We start from the raw sequence: 20,921 nt of genomic DNA, 5'->3' as shown, positions 1-20,921 counted from the left end.
AATAGTTTCTGTTGAGCTGGAAGATGGTCAAAATGGCTTCTGAGTACTCACTCGTTGTCTGCCCACGTACATGATAAATCGACCCTCCAAATGACAAGCAATGGGAAGCATACTTAAAGTACAAAATGGCCACATTTCAGGTGACAGGAAAAATGCATGATTAGTTATTGCTACTACAATCTCGTAACTCACCTTGTCACAGTGATTAGTCTATAAGTGACACTTAACTAAAGCCTAAACCAATCAATGCTTTTTTTTTTTTCTTTTTTTAGGACAAGTGATTAACTCAAAGTGGGTATGTGACTTAAATTGTTCCAATCAGAGTGAAGCACAGATTGAGGAAATAGATTTTTTTTTCCTTGATGTGTGACAGTGTAGGATATGAGACATCTCTAGCCTTTTGGTACCATACCAGAAATGATACTTTTAAATAATATCTTGGGAAGAAATACTATATTCATTAAAATTTGTTGTCCTACATATTGTATCAGTCATGGTTCTAAGAAAGAAAGAAGCATTAGAGGGCACCTGGGTGGCTCAGTGGGTTAAGCCGCTGCCTTTGGCTCAGGTCATGATCTCAGGGTCCTGGGATCGAGTCCCGCATCGGGCTCTCTGCTCAGCCAGGAGCCTGCTTCCCTCTCTCTCTCTCTCTGCCTGCCTCTCTGCCTACTTGTGATCTGTCCCTGTCAAATAAATAAATAAAATCTTTAAAAAAAAAAAAAAAGAAAGAAGCATTAGAAAATGGGTTTGTGGTGTGTATTTTTATAGGAATTTGATATTACAGAATCAGTAGGGCTCGTTTAAGTCTCTGTAAGACTGTTTCTTTGCATCAGATGTTGGAGCTTGAAGTTCATAGAGCAGTCAGGCAACAAGGGAAGATGGCTGCAAAGGAAAAGAGGGTAAAGACAGGTTGGACCCTACAAGCATGAACTGAAGTTCATGAGGACAGACCAAAATCCATGTCAGTTTTTGTTGCTTCTGACCATGGTGGTATTGATGTCCTGCAGAAGCTGAGTCCTTCTTCATGGAGCTAAATACTTACACCTGGCCCAGGAGTTGGAGACTTTGAAAGAGACTTTGGAACTAACTCAAGGGAAGTTAGAGCAGCTGCAAAGCCAGCAGATAAGTGACCACCTATGTGAGCTCTAAGACAGCTGCTTCACTTCTGCCCCTGAAATCTCCCATAAAAATCTCCCTTGCGGGGGCGCCTGGGTGGCTCAGTAGGTTAAAGCCTCTGCCTTCGGCTCAGGTTATGATCCCAGGGTCCTGGGATCGAGCCCCACATTGGGCTCTCTGCTCTGCAGGGATCCTGCTTTCTCCTCTCTCTCTCTGCCTGCCTCTCTGCCTACTTGTGATCTGTCTGTCAAAAAAATAAATAAAATCTTAAAAAAAAAAAAATCTCCCTTGTGGGGGGGGAGGGGAAAGAATCTTCCCTGTGGTCTACTCTGGCTAGAAACATACCAGGAGGGGATTCAGCCTAGCCAAGTTGACACAGTACAAATCTATCATTACAACCCATTCATTGAATCAGTGACATTCACTTCTTTATATAGAAGATAGATACCGGGGTTCCTGTGTGGCTCAGTCGGTTAAGCATCTATCTGCCTTTGCCTGAGGTCATGATCCCAGGGTCCTCAGATCAAGCCCTGTGTCAGTCTCTCTATTCAGCTGGGAGCTGACTTCTCCCTCTCCCTCTGCCTGCCGCTTCCCTTGCTTGTGCTCTCTCTCACTCTCTCTGTCAAATAAATAAATAAATAAAATCTTTAAAAAAAAAATCTATATACCAACCAGTTTTTTCAAAACAGGTTTGTCGCCAAAACACAGGTGTCATGAAAACCACTGCTAAACCTAAACCAAAATGGGAAAGGAAAAGTCTCACATCAATATCGGGGACTCCTAGACCTGGGCAAATCTACCACTACTGGTCATCTGATGTACAGATGTGGTGAGATCAACAAAAGAACTATCAAAAAATTTGAGAAGGAAGCTGCTGAGTTGGGAAAGGGCTCCTTCAAGTATGTCTGGGTCTTGGATAAACTGAAAGCTGAACGTGAATGTAGTATCACCACTGATATCCCAATGGAAATTTGAGGCCAGCAAGTACTATGTCTTGATGCCCCAGAACAGAGAGACTTTCTCAAAAACATGATTACAGGCATATCCTAGGCTGACTGTGCTGTCCCGATGGTTGCTGGTGGTGTGGATATATTTGAAGCAGGTATCTCCATGAATGAGCAGGCCTAAGAGCATGCCCTTCTGGTTTACACACTGGGTGTAAAACAACTAATTACTGGTGTTAACAAAATGGATTCCACTGAGCCACCCTACAGCCAGGAGAGATATGAGGAGATGGTTAAGGAAGTGAATTGTTAATCAATTAACAGAAGTTAATCATTAAGAAGCACCTACATTAAGAAAATTGTCTTCAACCCCAACACAATAGTATTTGTGCCAATTTCTGGTTGGAACGGTGACAACATGCTGGAGACAAGTGCTAACACACCTTGGTTCAAAGGATGGAAAGTCACCCGAAAAGATGGGAATGCCCTTGGAACCACCCTGCTTGAAGCTCTGGATTGCATTTTGTCACCAGCTCGTCCAACTGACAAGCCCTTGCATCTGCCTCTCCAGGACATCTACAGAATTTGTGGGCCGAGTGAAGACTGGTGTTCTTCAACCTGGCATGGTGCCCCCCTTTGCTCCAGCCTCCAGAGAGGCTGCCTGCCTCTCTACTGCCTCTCTGCCTCTTTGTGATCTCTGTCTGTCAAATAAATAAATAAAATCTTTAAAAAAGGAAAAAAATAGAAAACAAAAAAACCTTTAAAAAAAATTCCAAATCTCTTGGAGGGAAATTGCAAATAGTGCAGTTTGGGTAAAGGATCCATTTTTCAACCAGTCACCTATGGCTAGTATCACATAGCATAGAAATGAGTGCTGTGTGCTTATTTGAGGCCTTTAGCACAAGGGGAAACATTCTAAGTTGAGGTTTATTACAAGATGGAGTGTGAATTATTTTTTTTTAAATAAGCTTTTGATTTGATTTTTTTAAAGATTTTATTTATTTATTTGAGAGACAGACAGTGAAAGAGAGCATGAGAGGGGAGAAGGTCAAATGGAGAAGGAGACTCCCGGTGGAGCTGGGAGCCCGACACAGGACTTGATCCCTGGACTCAGGATGGTGACCAGAGCCGAAGGCAGTTACCCAACAAACTGAGCCACCCAGGTACCCGAGTGTGAGTTATTTAAGATAAGACTAGACTGCCATATCAAAAAGCCCCTACAATAAATCAGTGGCCTAAAGAAGAGAGACATTTATTTCTCTCTTATACTACTATTACAAGGTACTGATTCAGTTGGAGGAGTAGCTCTCATCCGTACAATTATTCAGAGATTTCGCTTCCTTCAGGATACTTGCTCTGGCATTCTTCAGTGTCTCATTGCGTAATCAAACTGGGTCACAGTGGATTTCAGCCAAGGGGAGAGGAAAATGAGAAAGTATGTCCATGATAATAAGATCTGAGCCCAGAAGTTGTACACCATATTTCTGCTTAGGTTGCATTAGAGAGAACTTACTTAATCACATGGGCATTGCAAGGGAGGCTGGGAAATGCAGATTGGCAATGTACCCAGTAATACTGAAAGAGTGTTTTGGTGCACAATTATTATTATTATTATGAACAATTAATTTGGTGGACAATTATTACAAGTAGTTACATTTTAAAAGTACTAATATATATTTTCTGCCTTCAAAGTTATCACAGTTTTGGTAAGGAGATAGATGACTCAAACAGTAAGGTACATAGGAATTACTTGAGACTCTTATTAAAATGCAGATTTTAACTCAGTAGGTTTGGGTGGGTGGAGCCTAGAGATCTGCTTTCCTAACGAGCTCCCAGTGATGCCACAGTTCAGGTCTTTGGACCATACTTTGAGTAGCAAGTAGTTGCAGATTCAGCAAAGAAAATGGCAGTTGAGCTACATCTATGTGTTATGATGATTAGGAGTCCAAGTTAGGTGGGGTGCCTTGGTGGCACAGAAGGTTAACCATATGACTCTTGGTTTTGGCTCAGGTTGTGATTTCGGTGTGGTGATCTTGGAGTTGTGATCTTGGGGTTTTGAGGTCAATCCCCACCCATGTTGCACCCAGCATCACACCCCACCTCACGCTCAGTGCAGAGTCTGCTTAAGATGGCTTCTTCCTCTCCCTCTGCCCCTCCCCCTCTCAAATAAATAGGTAAATCTTTTGAAGAAAAAAAAAAAAGGGAGTCCAGATTTGGATGTTAGACGTCCTATGTTTTATTCCAAACTCTATGATCTACTGGCTGCTTTAAATTGCTTACCTTTAAGCAAGACCTTTAAGATCTTTAGTAACAGAGAACCTAAACTGGGTTTAACAATTAAAGAAGCCAAACAATAAATGATTGGCTCATTAATGTAGGGATTCAGCAGGTCTGTTGCAAGTTTTGATCAAGTGGGGTTTTGTTTCTATTTTTCTCTAATTCTCTTCACTCTGGCCTTTGTCTTCAAGTTGGCTTCTTTTGTGGTAAAGTGAGAAGATGGCAAATCTACCATTTCACAAAGAAAATGTAGTTTATAATTTTTTTCTGTAATTGAATATTCTTCATAAGGCTCCACCCCAGTGTATAGCAGGGAAAGTCTTTATCTTGACAATTAATAGTACTTCCATTTCTTCTTTGGTAAGAATTTCAAATAAATGCTGTATCTTGTGGATTTTTTCTTCTCATTCTACTTAATCTACAGGGTAGATTATGATATTGGGAGGAGGGGTTACATGCCCTAAAGGCAATGGGGGAGAGAGTACCTGTGTTCAGACTTTGTTTTCTATTTTCTTACCCACTGCTTCAGGGTGTTCGATGTTTGCTCCTGATCTCTTGGGTTGGTATCTACTGTGGTACAGCTAGTAAACTTTTTTCTCCCTTGATGGTGCTACACTTGTCCACCAAGGCTCAGCCTTTGTCTTTCCATTTGGTGTCTCTTTGGTGGGTCCCCTTGCTCTCAACTTCCCCAGAGTATGTGAGTTATATGCCTTGAACTTGATGTAAGAGCTGAGAGCAGCTCAGTTCCTTTCCCTATCATATTACCATGTTTTATTCTGGTAGGATCACCCCCATATTGGGAGTGAGCATTCTAAAGGACAATTTTTTTTTCCAGTGACAGAGGAAAACTACTTGGCTTTCAACTTTCTTCTTTTTTTTTTTTTTTAAGATTATTTATTTGACAGAGAGAGATCACAAGTAGGCAGAGAGGCAGGCAGAGAGAGAGGGGGAAGCAGGCTCCCTGCTGAGCAGAGAGCCCGATGCGGGGCTCGATCCCAGGACCCTGAGATCATGACCCGAGCTGAAGGCAGAGGCTTAACCCACTGAGCCACCCAGGCGCCCCTCAACTTTCTTCTTAATCTCGTCCTCATGAGATTTTATCTTGAAATACATGCATCTCTGATTCCTTGTTTCCACTAAGTCAGAGGGGCTGCTGCCTCTTCTTGCCCGCACAGTACTCCTCTTCCACATATCCAGGGTCTTCTCTGGACTGCCCCTGCATGCCCCAAATGTGGTTTATGGCAAAATGCCATATTCAGACTTTAATGTTTTGAATTTGATATTTAACAAGAAATTTGGGGAACCCTTTTCCCTGAAAATAAAGCTGAACTGTTTAGACAGCTGTCTTGTGAAAGAAATAATTTTACTTGGAAACTTGAAACTGAAAATGAAAACTTTTTTTAGGTGATATCTATCTTCTTTTTTTTCTCATTAAACTTTTGTTTTAATGGATCTCAAAATTCTGTGACAGATTTTTGATCAAGTTGTTTCCAGTAAAAAGTACTGATTTTAAAAAATAATAACTTAAAACTGACAAACACACACACACACACAAAAAAAAAAATGGTCCACAAAACATTCTCCTTTCCTTCTGAAAGTTTTACGATGCCTTGTTATCACTAACCAGTCTTTTATTATTAAACTTAAATTGCCGATTGATGCAAACAGCTCTTTTATTTTTAAGGATTTTTTTTTAAGATTTTATTTATTTATTTGACAGATAGAGATCACAAGTAGGCAGGGGGTGGAGGGGCAGGCTCCCTGCTGAGCAGAGAGCCAGATGTGGGGCTTGATCCCAGGACCCTGGGATCATGACCTGAGCCGAAGGCAGAGGCTTTAACCCACTGAGCTACCCAGGCGCCCGAGATTTGGAATTTTGAACTGAGAATAATTGGAATTGAGTCATGTTAGTGGCAAGGTTTTAAAGCTGTGTTGTACAATACAGGAGCCTCTAGCCACATGTGTTTATTTGAATTTAATTAAAATGGAATAAAACATAATAAAATAAATCAGTGTCTCAGCTGCACTAGTTACATTTCAGGTGCTCAATACCATTGTGGCTAATGGCTACCATTTGGGGCAGAGCAGACATAGAATATTCTCACCATTACAGAAATTTCTACTAGAGAGCACTGTTCTACAGAGAACACCCATGATCTGTCGTGGTTACAGTTCTTCCCAAGAACTGGTTGTTAAAACCACTCCCTTAGATTCTGTGGGATACACCAGAATTTCTACAATAAATTCCCTCTCTTGCTCAAGCTAGTCAGATTTGATTTTATTATCTTCTACCAAAAGGATTTTAGTTACTTTATGGCTACTGTAACCCTTACTACAAAATAGCAAAACTGCTGCTGTGGGAATTCTGAGGCTTATTTTTATTTGACCTTACTTGGATTTTCACATGGTTGGCTGCTCCTTCCTAGATTCATCCTTCTTAGGTTTTCTTTTGATTCTCTTCCACCCCTTGGACATTCTTATAAGAACTGGTATTTTTGAGCCCATGGGTGGCTTAGTTGATTAAGCCTCTGACTCTTGCTTTTGGCTCAGGTCATGATCTGGGGGGTGGTGAGAAGGGCTCCACTCTCTGTGCAGGAGTCTCCTTGGGATTCTCTCCCTCTCCCCTGTTCCTTCCCCTGACACCTGCATGTGGATGTGTTCTTTCTCTAAAAGAAATAAATCTTTGTATGCATTTTTTATATTCTAGTGAGAAAAAAAAGTATAGTGACATCAGTTTAAATGAGGATAAGAATAGGGGTGCCTGGGTGGCTCAGTGGGTTAAGCCTCTGCCTTCCACTTGGGTCATGGTCTCAGGGTCCTGGGATCGAGCCCTGCATCGGGCTCTCTGCTTGGCAGGGAGCCTGCTTCCTCCTCTCTCTCTGCCTGCCTCTCTGCCTACTTGTGATCTCCCTCTCTCTCTATCAAATAAAAAAATATTTTTTTTAAAAAAAGAGGATAAGAATAATTTTAAAATCTTATAAAAATAGGTTTAGTTATTTCATATTTTCATATAACTTACATCAACAAAATTAAAAAATAAATGGCAGATTTGCTCTATTTGGTAGAATAATTAATTCTCATAAGTAATTATTTGTAATAATAAAAACTTGAACAGTGCAATTGAACAAATGATCAGGGACTATAAAGAGACAATTCATAAAAAAAGGAATTAAACTACAAATGGGTAGTAAATATTTGAAAAATGTTCAATCTTATTAGAAGTCAAAAATGCATATTGAGATAATGAGTTACCATTGTCACCTATTTGACATAGATTCAAACGAGGACAAATGTCAATTTTGTAATATACGTATCAGGCTCTACCTTGACTTCACACTTGAATCCCCTGGGGAAATAATAATAATAATATTATCATTATTTTAAAAAGGTTTCATTTTATTTATTTGACACAGAGAGAATGGGAGAGAGGGAACATAAGCAGGGAGAGTATGTGCGGGAGAAGCAGGCTTTCCTCAGAGCAGGGAGCCCCATGTGGGGCTAGATCCCAGGGCCCTGAGATCATGACCTGAGCCAAAGGCAAACACTTAACCACTGAGCCACCCAGGTGCCCCTATTTTATTTTTTAAGTGTGATTCTTTTTATTTTATTTTTTTAAATCTTAAGTCTAGTAAAGACCTGGGGAACTTTTAGAGATTGATTGATTTTTTGTTGTTGTTGTTGTTGTTCTTTTTATTTGAGAGAGAGGAAGAGGAGAGAGAGTACAAGCAGGGAGAGAGGCAGAGGGAGGGAGAAAATCTCAAGCAAGCTCCATGCTCACAGCCAGCCCAATCTGGGACTCATCTCACCACCCTGAGATCATGACTTGACTTGATTTGACTCAAGAGTCCACACTCAAGGGACTGAGCACTACTAGACCTGCAGAACTTCTTAAGAGGTTTGTGTGTGTGTGTGTATTTTAAAAGATTTTTGTATTTATTTGACAGAGATCATAAATAGGCAGAGAGGCAGGCAGAGAGGGGGAAACAGGCTCTCCGCTGAGCAGAGAACCCTATGTGGGGCTCAACCCTAGGACCCTGAGATCATGACCCCAGCCAAAGGCAGAGGTCTTAACCCGCTGAGCCACCCAGGCACCAGAACTGCAGAATTTCTAAACCCAATACCTGAGTTCTATCCCGGATCATTCAAATCAGAATCTTCAGTAGTTAACCCCAAGTGCCAATATTTTTTAAAAGCTCTCCAAATAATTCTCATATACAGCCAGAATCGAGAAACACTAAATCAAAAACTTTAAAATATATATTGACTCATTGTCTCTGATGTTAAAGAATAAAACTAGATTGCACACAAATGTTTATGAGAATTTTGTAATGGTATTACAATGTAAATGGAAAATGACGCAAATGCTCAAAAAAGAAACATTGTAGAATACAAAATAAAAGCCCCCCGAACCAGGCCGATGGCATCAACGTGTGAAGAGGAGGGCGAGGAGGGAGCCGTAGCATGCCTCAGAAAAAATGTTTTCCAGGCTAGACAGAGCTCGAGATTTGCTTGTCGGTGACCTCTGTCCCCGGTAAGTCAGCGGGACCAGGACTGGGGAAAAGGAAGCGGGCTCCGGTCGTGATCGTGATCGCAGGGTTCTGGAATCGAGCACCGCATGGGGCCCTCTGCTCAGCGGGGAGCCTGCATACTCCCCCTCCCCCCACCTCCCGCGCCTGCCTCTCTGCCCACTGGTGATCTCTGTCAAATAAATGAACACATGGGGCGCCTGGGTGGCTCAGACGGTTAAAGCCTCTGCCTTCACGCTCGGGTCATGATCCCAGGGTCCTGGGATCGAACCCCACATCGGGCTTTTTCCTTGGTGGGGAGCCTGCTTCCTCTTCTCTCTCTCTGCCTGCCTCTCTGCCTACTTGTGATCTCTCTGTCCAATAAATAAATAAAGTCTTTAAAAGAAAATGAACACAATCTTAAAAAAACAAAACAAAACAAAACAAGTCACTAGGACGGCGAGTACAGACACTGTCCTTAGTGCTGTAGATTGCCCACCCGGCCTGTGAAGAGCCGTGTGCGACCCTTTCATTTACGGGTCCAGAGAGGTCCCCACAGGGGCGGGGACGTGCCGGGAGTTACACGTCAGTCGGTTATTAAGCAGTTCCCAGGAAAGCGCTGCGCAGCGCCAGGGCACTCAGGAGGCGAGCGTCTGAAGCGCCCCGGACGGATGAACTCCCGGCGGAAGCTGAGGAGACCGCAGCAGTCCCGAGGAGGGAGCCGGAAGCCTCGAACCGGGAGTTCCCTGCGGCTCGAAAAAGAGGGGCGGGAACTGGAGCGCCTGAGTGAAGAGGCGGAGGGAGGGAGGAGCATCACGAGCTTCCCGCCCGCGCTCGGAGCAGGCGCCCTGGCGGTGCCCGCGTCTCCTTCCCCGCCTTTCCCCGTCGCCAGGGCACAGGCTCGCGTCTGGGCGGCCGGCTGGGCCTCTGGCGGTCGCGGTCCCGCCTCCTCGCTACGCGGACGGGCGGCGCCCCGGCGGAGGTAACTGCCCGCGGATTCCTGCCGCTCACGACCCCATCCCCTTCCCGGCACGGCTCGGCCGCTACCTCCACCCTCGCGTCGTGCCCGTCCGCGACCTTCCTTACCCCTTACTCCCCGCCTCCCGCCGCACCCCGTCCCCCCGTCCTTCCCTCGCGCTCGGCCCTGCTCAGCCTCCCCGCGTCGCCCTCCCGCCGCAGCATCCTCGGGCTGACCGAGGCGCGGGAGCTCCCGGGGCCGCGTCGCCCTCCGGCCGGCGTGGGACAACCCCCGGGGTTCTCCAGCCCCGGGCCGTCCCGGGGGCGCCGCGGCGAGCACCCCGCCAGGGAGAGGGCCGCCCTCCCTACCAACCCTACGCCGCGGGGTGGGGTGGAAAACCCCTGGGGGTGATCCAGTGACTTTGGCGAGGTGATCGTGGGGGACACTTCTTTGACGTTCTTCAGTATCAGTTGATCACTGAGGAATAGATGCGGTGTCTTAGGCTCTGTCTCTGGTGGGGAAAAAAACAGAAGTTGAATTAGTCTCTGGGAATTGCGTTCGCCAGTGAGTTTTGATTAAAGGTACTTTGTTGGGGTAAGACAACATATTTTTCCTCCTAATCTACTTTGTGAGTTACTGAGTTTTTTTATTTCTTCTTTTCATTAACTAATTTTGTTTCGTGATGTTTATTATTATCTGTAGCATTAGGGTTAAAAAAAATTTTTTTTAAAGATTTTTATTTATTTGACACAGAGAAGTCACAAGTAGGCAGAGAGGCAGGCAGACACAGAGGAGGAAGCAGGCTCCCCGCTGAGCAGAGAGCCCCATGCGGGACTCGATTCCAGGACCCCAGGATCATGACCTGAGCCGAAGGCAGAGGCCTTAACCCACTGAGCCACCCGGGCGCCCTGTAGCATTAGGTTTTGACTGTCCGTTCACTCTGAGGCAGAAATAATCTTTGCCATGAAACAGGAGGTGAGAACATCGACTAGACTTCAAAAGCTGAAAGACCATCCATCATCATCAAATCCTGTAGGACTTTACACCTTGAGCCATCTTTTTATCCTTTACATTTTAGTTGAAAGGCTATATGACCATACTATTGATATATTTTATTTATTATTATTTTTAAAAGATTTTATTTACTTGTTAGAGATAGCAAGAGTGGGGTTAGGTGTAGAGGGCAGAGGGAGAGAGAGAAGCAGACTCCCCGCTGAGCAGGGAGCCAACCCCAGGACCCTGGGATCATGACCTCAGCGGAAGGCTGAATGTATTGAGCCAGAGCCACCCAGGCGCCCCCTTCTGAAGTATTTTAAAACAAATTCTTGGCATAAATACTTAAGTATATACTGTATATCTCATACCTAGGAGAGGTAAGCACTCTTAAAAAAAAAAAACAAGGGGCGCCTGGGTGGCTCAGCGGGTTAAGCCGCTGCCTTCGGCTCAGGTCATGATCTCAGGGTCCTGGGATCGAGCCCCGCATCGGGCTCTCTGCTCAGCGGAGAACCTGCTTCCTCCTCTCTCTCTGCCTGCCTCTCTGCCTGCTTGTGATCTCTCTCTGTCAAATAAATAAATAAAAATTCTTTAAAAAAAAAACAAAAACAAAACCCAAACCCATAATAGAATTACAAAATACCATCAAAAATAACATTAATTGCTTAATGTTATTTAATACTCTGTCATATTAATTTTCCTCTTTTTTGAATTTGAAATTGAGGCTTATGGAAAAATTGCAAAAATAATACTGAAGAACACCTATACTCTTACCCAGTTTGCCCACTTGTTTATTTATTTATTTATTTTTAAGATTTTATTTTATTTTTTATTTATTTGAGAGAGAGCAAGAGAGTGAGAGAGAGCATGAGAGGGGAGAAGGTCAGAGGGAGAAGCAGACTCCCCATGGAGCTGGGAGCCCGATGCAGGACTCCATCCCAGGGAGTCCAGTACGATGACCTGAGCTGAAGGCAGTCGCTCAATCAACTGAGCCACCCAGGCGCCCTCCACTTGCTTATATTTTACGCATGCTTTTTCCTCTGTTTATACATGTGCACACAACTTGTTTGTTCTGAACTGTTTGAGAGTGGATTGCATGCATTATGCCTCTTCCTGCCTTACCACTCAAGTAGGACAATATGTATTTCCTAAGAGCAGTGATGCTTTTTTTTTTTTTTAAGATTTTATTTAGTTATTTGACAGACAGAGATCACAAGTAGGCAGAGAGGCAGGCAGAGAGAGAGGAAGGGAAGCAGGCTCCCTGCTGAGCAGAGAGCCCGATGCGATGCCGGGCTCGTTCCCAGGACCCTAAGACCATGATCTGAGCCAAAGGCAGAGTCTTAACCCACTGAGCCACCCAGGCGCCCCAGCAGTGATGCTTTTTTTATTTATTCATTCATTCAGATACTCTTTTATGTAAACAAGTACCTTTATCGAATTCCCCAAGTTTAACATTGACATGTTACTTTTATCTGTGCTATTGTCCATATTTCCAGTTATGTCAAGTGTCACAATAATATCCTTTACGGCTAATTTTCTTTTCTAGTACAAGATACAGTTCAGGATATTTCATTTCATTTAATTGTCTTATATCATTAAACTTCTTTAACTTTGAATAGTTCTTGAACCTTTGTTTCTCATGATACTGGTATTTTTAAGGGCTAATAGGCCATTTATATCAAAGTCTTCAATATGAATTAGTTTCCTCATGAATAGAGTTAGGTTTGAAATTTTTGGTTGGAATACAATATAAATAATCTTATGTTTTTTTCAAATTATCATAATCAGAGGAGCATAATGTCTCCCTCTTAGAGGTTAAGATGTTAATTTGTTTTCTCCACTATCACTTTTTTTGTCCTTTTCACTATTCTTTCCCCCTTTTTTGTAAACTAAGTACAGTTGACCTTTAAAGCACCTGGGGGTTAGGAGTTCCAACCCCCATCCCCATGCAGTTGAAAATCTGCTGACCACAGAAAAACTAAACTACGAATAGCCTACAGTTGGCCATGCCTTACCAATAACAAATATTTAACACATATTTTGTATGTTGTATGTATTTTATGCTGGATTATAGCATAGTAAAATAAATAAAAGAAAATGGCATTAATAAAATCCTAAGAGAAAATACATTTACAATACTATACCATATTTATTAAAAAAAAACAAAATCTGTGTATAAGTGGATCCTCATAGTTCAAACCTGTGTTGTTCAAGGTTCAGCTGCAATTGTGGGCCAGTACATCCAGATTATGTAAATAATCTGTGCTTTATCAGAATGCTCCCTCTCCCTCTGCCTGGTTTAGCATCTGTTGATGGTTCATCCCTAATCAGTTTTAACTGTGACAGTTGCAAAATGGTGATTTTCCACATCTACCCTCAGATCAGTGAGGCCTTGTTTATTCTTTATTTAATAGATTGTAACCTATTGCTTATCTTTATTTTGATGCTAAGATTGTCTCAAATATGACCTGTGGGATTTGGCCCATCAGTCTTGGTCGGTCCTTCCTTCTTTCTAGAAAGAAAGTTTCTAGATTATTTATTTATTTGAGAGAGAGAAAGAGAGTGTGTGTGCATGTGTGCTCACAAGGTCGGGGGTGGGGGAGAGTGGGGCAGGGAGAGGGAGAGGTAAAGAATCCCAAGCAGACTCTCCTCAGCATGGAGCCCTAGGTGTGGCTCAATCCCATAACCCCGAGACTCTTGACTCGAACTGAAACCAAGAGTTGGGTGGTTAACCAACTAACTAACTAACCTGGTTAACCAACAGGCACTCCTTGGTCCTGTTTGTTTTTGACATGCCCCCATTATATGTTTGCTTCCTTACTTTGGAATAAGATGTTCCAGGTCCATTTGTTTCCTTCACTATCCTGAAATCAGCTATTTTTCAAGGTTTCTCTGACTGAGGAATGGTAGTTAGAAACCAAAATCTGGGGGTGCCTGGGTGGCTCAGTCAGTTAAGTCTGACTTCAGCTCAGGTCATGATCTTGGGGTGCTGGGATCAAGTCCCATGTCATTGGATCGGGCTCTTGTGCTCAGCAGGAAATCTGTTTCTCCTTCTCCCTCAGCCCCTCACCCCACTTGTGGTTTCTCTCTCTCTCTCAAATGAGTAAGTAGGATCTTAAAAAAACAAAACAAAACAAAACAAGAAAGAAAAGAACCCAGAATCTGGGTGCTAGGTTTGCTCATTGCTACTAGAGTGTCATTGCTTCTATAGGCCCCTTTAGAAGACAGAACTAGGAATCATGAGTTTTTATACTGACACATTTAGTTCCTATCCAGCCCTTTAGGGCTCTTCTTTACCTTTCCCCATTCTTTGGTTTCCATTTCTTCTACAATGAAAATGCTGACTCCCATCCATATATATATATGAAATACACACACACACACATTCATTTGCTCACTCCTACAATATACAAAAATAGTTTCATAATTTCTATACTCTTACCCCTGGTAAAAACAAACCTACTAAGAAGAATTTGAGATTTGTTTGTAGTTCTTTTTGTCTTCAGTTTGAGAGCATATCGTCAGAATACTGTATTTAAAAGTTACTTGCGTTGCGGCGCCTGGGTGGCTCGGTGGGTTAAAGCCTCTGCCTTCAGCTCAGGTCATGATCTCAGGGTCCTGGGATCGACCCCCGCATCGGGCTCTTTGCTCAGCGGGAAGCCTGCTTCCTCCTCTCTCTGCCTGCCTCTCTGCCTACTTGTGATTTCTCTCTGTCAAATAAATAAATAAAATCTTTAAAAAAAAAAAAGTTACTTGCATTAATCCTTTTTCTTTTCATTGTGGTTATTTTACTCATTTGAAATATAGTCAGATTTGCTTCTCTTTGTATTAAGTTTTATGTCCCCACCAATTCTTGTTTATTAATGTAATTCCAAAAGTCAAAACCATACAAAAAGGTGTATTAAGTATGCTCTCCCTAGCCTTTTCACTTTGCCACCCCCACCCCATGGTAGTTAACCTGTTTTGTTAATTTTTGTTCCATTTTTGTTTCTTTTTACAAAGTTAAATGATGCTTATGTTATTTTCTTCTGCTTACATACAAAGTTGCATACTAGGTATACTCTTTTTTTTTTTTAATTCTATTTATTTATTTGACAGAACGGGAGAGTGAGAATACAAGCAGAGGGAGTGGGAAAGGGAGAAGGGTGCTCTCTGCCAAGCTAGGAGCCTGATATGGGGCTGAATCCCAGGATCCTGGGATCATGACTTGAGCCAAAGGCAGACACTTAAGGACTGAGCCACACAGGCACCCCTAGGTATATTCTTTTTTTTTTTTTTTTAAAGATTTTATTTATTTATTTGACAGAGAGAGATCACAAGTAGACGGAGAGGCAACAGAGAGAGAGAGAGGGAAGCAGGCTCCCTGCAGCAGAGAGCCCGATGCGGGACTCGATCCCAGGACCCTGAGATCATGACCTGAGCCGAAGGCAGTGGCTTAACCCACTGAGCCACCCAGCCGCCCGGTATATTCTTTTTTAAAAGTAGACTCCACACCCAAATAAGGCTCAAACCCCAGTTCTAGAGTGGCTTGTTGTACTAACTGTGCCGGGTAGACACCCCACATATGCAATTTTGCACTTTACTTTTCTCTCCTTTTTTATTAAAGAGTAAGTGAAGCTTGTTTTATTAAAAGATTTTATTTATTTGTCAGAGAACAAGTAGGGGAAGCAACAGGCAGAGGGAGAAGCAGGCTACCTGCTGCAGAAGGAGCCAGATGTGGAATTCAATCCCAGGACCTTGGGGTTCTGACCTGAGCCAAAGGCAGATGCCTTAACAGACTGAGCCACCCAGGCATCCCTGCACTTTGCTTTTTTTCAATTAAAAATATATTTCAGAAATCACAGTTCACAGAGATCTTTCTTATTCTTTTTTTTTTTTTTTGAGATCTTACTCTTTTTGGCAGCTGCTGAATATCTACTTCTAACTGTTTTTATTTAAATTAAGGTCCAAAAAGATCTTTGTATACTACATTTGGTTATGTTTCTTGACACTCCCCCCTTATAAATATATATAAGTGCATATCTATATATAATACATATACAGCAGTTTCTTCCCCTTCCCCCCTTTTAAAAAAGATTTTATTTATTTGTTTTAGAACATGTGTGAGTGGGGAGGGGGCAGAGAGAGAGGGAGAGAAAGAATCTCAAGCAGGCTCTCCACTGAGTGTGGTGGCCAGCTTGGGGCTCTATCGCACAACCCTGAGATCATTACCAGTGCTAAAATCAAGAGTCAGGGGCGCCTGGGTGGCTCAGTGGGTTAAGCTGCTGCCTTTGGCTCAGGTCATGATCTCAGGGTCCTGGGATCGAGTCCCACATCGGGCTCTCTGCTCAGCAAGAAGCCTGCTTCCCTCTCTCTCTCTCTCTGCCTTCCTCTCCGTCTACTTGTGATCTCTCTCTGTCAAATAAATAAATAAAATCTTTAAAAAAAAAAAAATAAAATCAAGAGTCAGATGCTTAACTGACTGAGTGACCCAGGTGCCCCTCTCCCTTTAAAGTACCATTTATTTGTTGAAACTGTGTCATTTATCCTGTAACATTTTTTATACTCTGAATTTGGTTGATTTTATTCTCCTTGGTGTATTTAATATATTCCTTTATTTTCTTTATTTCTTGTCAATTGGTGTTTAGAGTCAGATACAGATTAAGGTTCAGTTTTAACTTTTTATCTTTTTAAGAATGTTTCAGTGGTGCCTGGTTAGCTCAGTTGATTAAATGTCTTGCCTTTGGCTCAGGTCATGATCTCGGGGTCCTGGGATTGAGCACGGTGTTGGGCTCCCTGCTCAGTGGGGAGTTTGCTTCTCCCTCTCTTTCTACCCCTCCCCCACCCACTGCTCATTCTCTCTCAAATCTTAAAAAAAAAGAATATTTCATAGATAGTTTTGTGTACTTCCCATCTACGTAGCAACATATCAGGAGGAATATAATGTCTTTGTCTCATAGTTAGTAATTTTAAGATGGTAGGCCATGTCAGTTCACCTAATAAATTTCTCCATCTACTTTAACCTAATAGTTTTAGCAACCACTGACACTGTTGACTAGATCTGTTATTTTATTAGGAACTGCAAATGATGCTTTTCTGATGAAATCATTCCTCTTGCATTTGGTTAGCTTTTCTTTAAAGAGATTTATTTATTTTAGAGAGTGTGTGTGTACAAGCGGAAGAGGGGTACAGGGAGAGGAAGAAACTCGAAAGCAGGCTCCCCACTGAGTGCAGAGCCCCAAATCTGAGCTCTGTCCCATGACCCTGAGATCATGACCTGAGCCAAAATCGAGAGTCAGGAATTTAACTGACTGAGCCACCCATGCACCCGTGGTTAGCTATTTTTAAAGAATTTCTTTTATTTATTTTTATTTATAGTTTTACTTATATTTAAAGTTTATAAAAATAGTATCTCAGGACATGGTCATTTAGATTATTAGGGTTCTAAGCAATTGAAAACTGTTGCAGTGTAAAATATGAGGATGTCTAGCATCTTAATAGGTCCTCTTTGTTGTACTTGAATAGTTTTTCTTTTAAAGCTTATTTTATAAAAAAAGTTCAGCTACTTTTTTAAGATGACATTAATCATACCAGCATTTTTGGATTTCATAAACTAGAATTAGGAATATAACATTAAAAATAAAGAAAGAAGAAGGCTATGATTGAATACAGGCCATGGCCAAATTACATATGATTTTTCGATTTTAAAAATGAAAAAAATTAATTTGGAACACTCAAACTTACAGGAAAATTGCATATATAGTACAAGGATCTTTCATAACTCATTTGAGAGTGAATGACAAACTGATGTTCTCTTACCTTGGAATATTTTAGTGTGTATTTTCTGCAAACAAGGACATTACCTACATATATGGAAGATATCCAATCAAAATCAGAAAATTAAGATTCATACATTACAGCCATATCATCCTCAGTTTCTCTTTCTTTTTTTTTTTTTTTAAAGATTTTTATTTATTTATTTGACAGACAGATCACAAGCAGGCAGAGAGAGAGAGGAGGAAGCTGGCTCCCTGCTGAGCAGAGAGCCCGATGCGGGACTCGATCCCAAGACCCTGAGATCATGACCTGAGCTGAAGGCAGAGGCTTTAACCCACTGAGCCACCCATGCGCCCTCATTTTTTCTTCCTATTCAAGTTTTTCCAGTTGCCAATTTTGTCCTTTATCATGAAAAGATAAAATGTACCATTAGTTATTGCAATTCATTTAGTTATCAGGTTTTCCACTTGGGACCAGTCTCTTGATCTTTTTCCCAACTTTCATAACCTTAAAACTTTTGAAGATTTCAGATCAGTTATTTTGTAGGATGTCCCTCAGTTTGGGTTTGCCTAATACATCCTTGTGATTAGGTTCAGGTTATGTATCTTTTGCACATATGTCACAGAGACATTTTTCTCATTTTACCTATTAGGCGACACATTCTCCAGTTGATCCATTTTGATAATTTTCATTTTTCAAAAGATTTTATTTATTTATTTGACAGAGAGAAAGAGAGAGCACAAGCAGGCAGAGTGGCAGGCAGTGAGAGAGAGAGAGAAGCAGACTCCCCGCTGAGCAAGGAGCCCAATGCGGGACTTGATCCCAGGACTCTGGGATCATGACCTGAGCTGAAGGCAGCCGTTTAACTGACTGAGCCACCAAGGTGTCCCAATAATTTTCATTTTGATCACTGGATTAAATGGAGGCTGCCTGGCTTCTTCATTATAAAGTTACTCTTTTTTGCAATTTATAGGGTATTTTTATACTTTGAAACAATGTAAATATACCATTTTAAATAAAATGTTCAATTGATTACTTATTCATAATTATAGAGAGTCATGGTTTCTTCTTTTTAAAGTAAGATATTGAGAATACATTTAGTATCTCATATCTCAAATAACTCAATGAGAGAAGTGTCAAAGTCACAGTATGAAAAGACATGTGGTCTGGGAGATACTATTGTGGCCAACCTTGGGAAATACAACCTATAACACTGAGAAAAGCATATTGCATAGAAACTTTATTGTCAAGGTTTTTTCCTAGTTTATTTTTATCTTTGTAGTCTGAGAAAAAACTTGTGAAAAAAAAAAGCAAATGCATTTTGCCTGTTTGTGATACGAGATACTAAATGCATTCTCAGTATCTCACCTTAAAAAGTGAGTTAATTTGAGGTGATGGAAAAGCAATTTACTATGTGAACATTCTAGATTAGGATCCTCAGTAAATCTTTTGGGCTATTTATTATTATTGTAATTTTTTTTACAGCGTCTTGTGGACTGTTTACTTAATTGGTCATTGTTACCTTGACAAGCATGGAGATAAGATTAGAAGTTTTGACATCAACAAGTATCAAGCAGAAAAAGCCTTGGCCAAGAGTCTCCTGGTTAGGACAGGTAGGTTTTTCTTTCTTCATATAGTACCAGCTGTAATAATGTGTTAAATGTATACTTTGCCTCTAAGATAGAATGTTCTCTGGTCTTAAACCACCATATTTAGAAGAATCATGTGCTCACAGAACAGGATTTTTTTGTGGGTTTTTCTTTTCTTTTCTTTTTTTTTTTTTTTTTAATGGTGAGCAAGTTAGCTTTTCCAGAAAGTTAAATGGTTTGTCTAAAAGAAATATTTTACTTTCAAAAAAAATTTTTCGTCTTAACACCATTTCAACCTCAAATGTAGTATCAAGGGGAGTTTTTTTGTTGTTGTTCATTTGTTTTAAAGATTTTATTTCTTTATTTGAGAGAGAGAGAGAGAGCATGAGAAGAGGGAGTGTCAGAGGGAGAAGCAGACTCCCCTGCCAAGCAGGGAGCCTGATGTGGGACTCAGTCCCGGCACTCCAGGATCATGACCTGAGCTGAAGGCAGTCGCTTAACCAGCTGAGCCACCCAGGCGCCCAGGGAGCTGTTTTTTATTTTTATTTTTTAAGATTGTATTTATTTGAGAGAGAGAACATGAGCAGGGAGAGGGAGAAAGAGAGAGAGAGAGAGAGGAAGATTCAGACTCCCTGCTGAGCATGGAGCATGACTTGGGGCCCAATCCCAGGATCCCGAGATCATGACCCGAGCTGAAGTCTGACACTTAACTGACTAAGCCACCCAGGTGCCCCTCAAAGGGAGCTTTTTTTTTTTTTTTAAGATTTTATTTATTTATTGGACAGACAGAGATCACAAGTAGGCAGAGAGGCAGACAGAGACAGAGAGAGGGGGAAGCAGGCTCCCCACTGAGCAGACAGCCTGATTCGGGGCTCGATCACAGGACCTTGGGATCATGACCTGAGCTGAAGGCAGAGGCTTTAACCCACTGAGCCATCCAGGTGTCCCCAAAGGGAGCTTTTTAATGAAAAATGTTAATTTAAATATAATTAACATAATGATGTTATATTGATTTCAGGTGTGTAACATATTCTACAGTTCTGTGCATTAATCGTTGCTCCTCACATTTAGTCACCATCTGTCACCATATAACACTGTTACAATGTTATTGAGTACATACCCAATGCTATATTTTTCATCTCTGTAACTTATTTATGACTGGAACTCTGTACCTCTTAATCCCCTTCAACAATTTTGCCCATCTCCCCACTTATCTCACCTCTGGGAAAGTCCACTTTGTGCTCTCTTTCTCTTTCTCTCTGACAAATAAATAAATAAAATCTTAAAAAAAAAGAAAAAAATCCAGGAACGCCTGGGTGGCTCAATCTGCTAAGTGGCTGCCTTTATCTCAGATCAGGATCCCAGCATCCTGGAATGGAGTCCCACATCAGTCACCTTGCTTGGTGAGGAGCCTGCTTCTCCCTCTGCTTGGCGCTTCCCCTGCTTGTTCTTGCTCTCTCTCTGATGAATAAATAAATAAAATCTTAAAAAAATAAAGTAAAATCCAGTGGAATTAGTGGATCACATGGTATTTGTATTTTTAATTTTTTGAGGAAATTCCATACTATTTTCCACAGTGCTGCACCAATTTATATTTCTACCAACAGTGCACAAGAGTCCATTTTTCTTCATATCCTTGCCAAACACTTGTTATTTCTGTTTTTTTTTTTTTTTTTTTTTTTTTAAGATTTTATTTGTAAGTAATCTCTACACCCAGCATAGGGCTCAGACTCACAACCGGAGACCAAGAGTTGCATAGTCTACTGACTGAGCCAGCCAGGTG

The 20,921-nt window shown here is 41.6% G+C and overlaps 1 protein-coding gene across 5 annotated transcripts in view; it reads left to right on the top strand.

Moving 5' to 3' along the window:
* The first annotated feature begins 9,791 nt into the window (after positions 1-9,791).
* Positions 9,792-20,921, top strand: part of CPLANE1 (ciliogenesis and planar polarity effector complex subunit 1) — a 146,528-nt gene continuing 135,398 nt past the window's right edge. For 4 of the 5 annotated variants that reach the window (XR_007127438.1, XM_047729906.1, XM_047729904.1 and 1 more), the window contains exons 1-2: positions 9,792-10,381; positions 19,035-19,162. Coding sequence is in view for 4 of the 5 variants with exons in the window: in XM_047729906.1 (XP_047585862.1) it covers positions 19,082-19,162 (81 nt within the window). In the remaining variant the exon portion in view is untranslated. Of the gene's footprint in view, positions 10,395-19,034; positions 19,163-20,921 lie in introns of all 5 variants that reach the window. The other variant, XM_047729903.1, reaches the window with a different exon arrangement.

This window comes from Lutra lutra, chromosome 5 (genome assembly GCF_902655055.1).
Source record: "Lutra lutra chromosome 5, mLutLut1.2, whole genome shotgun sequence".
Lineage (NCBI taxonomy): Eukaryota > Metazoa > Chordata > Mammalia > Carnivora > Mustelidae > Lutra > Lutra lutra.
This window is presented reverse-complemented; position numbering and strand designations above follow the sequence as displayed.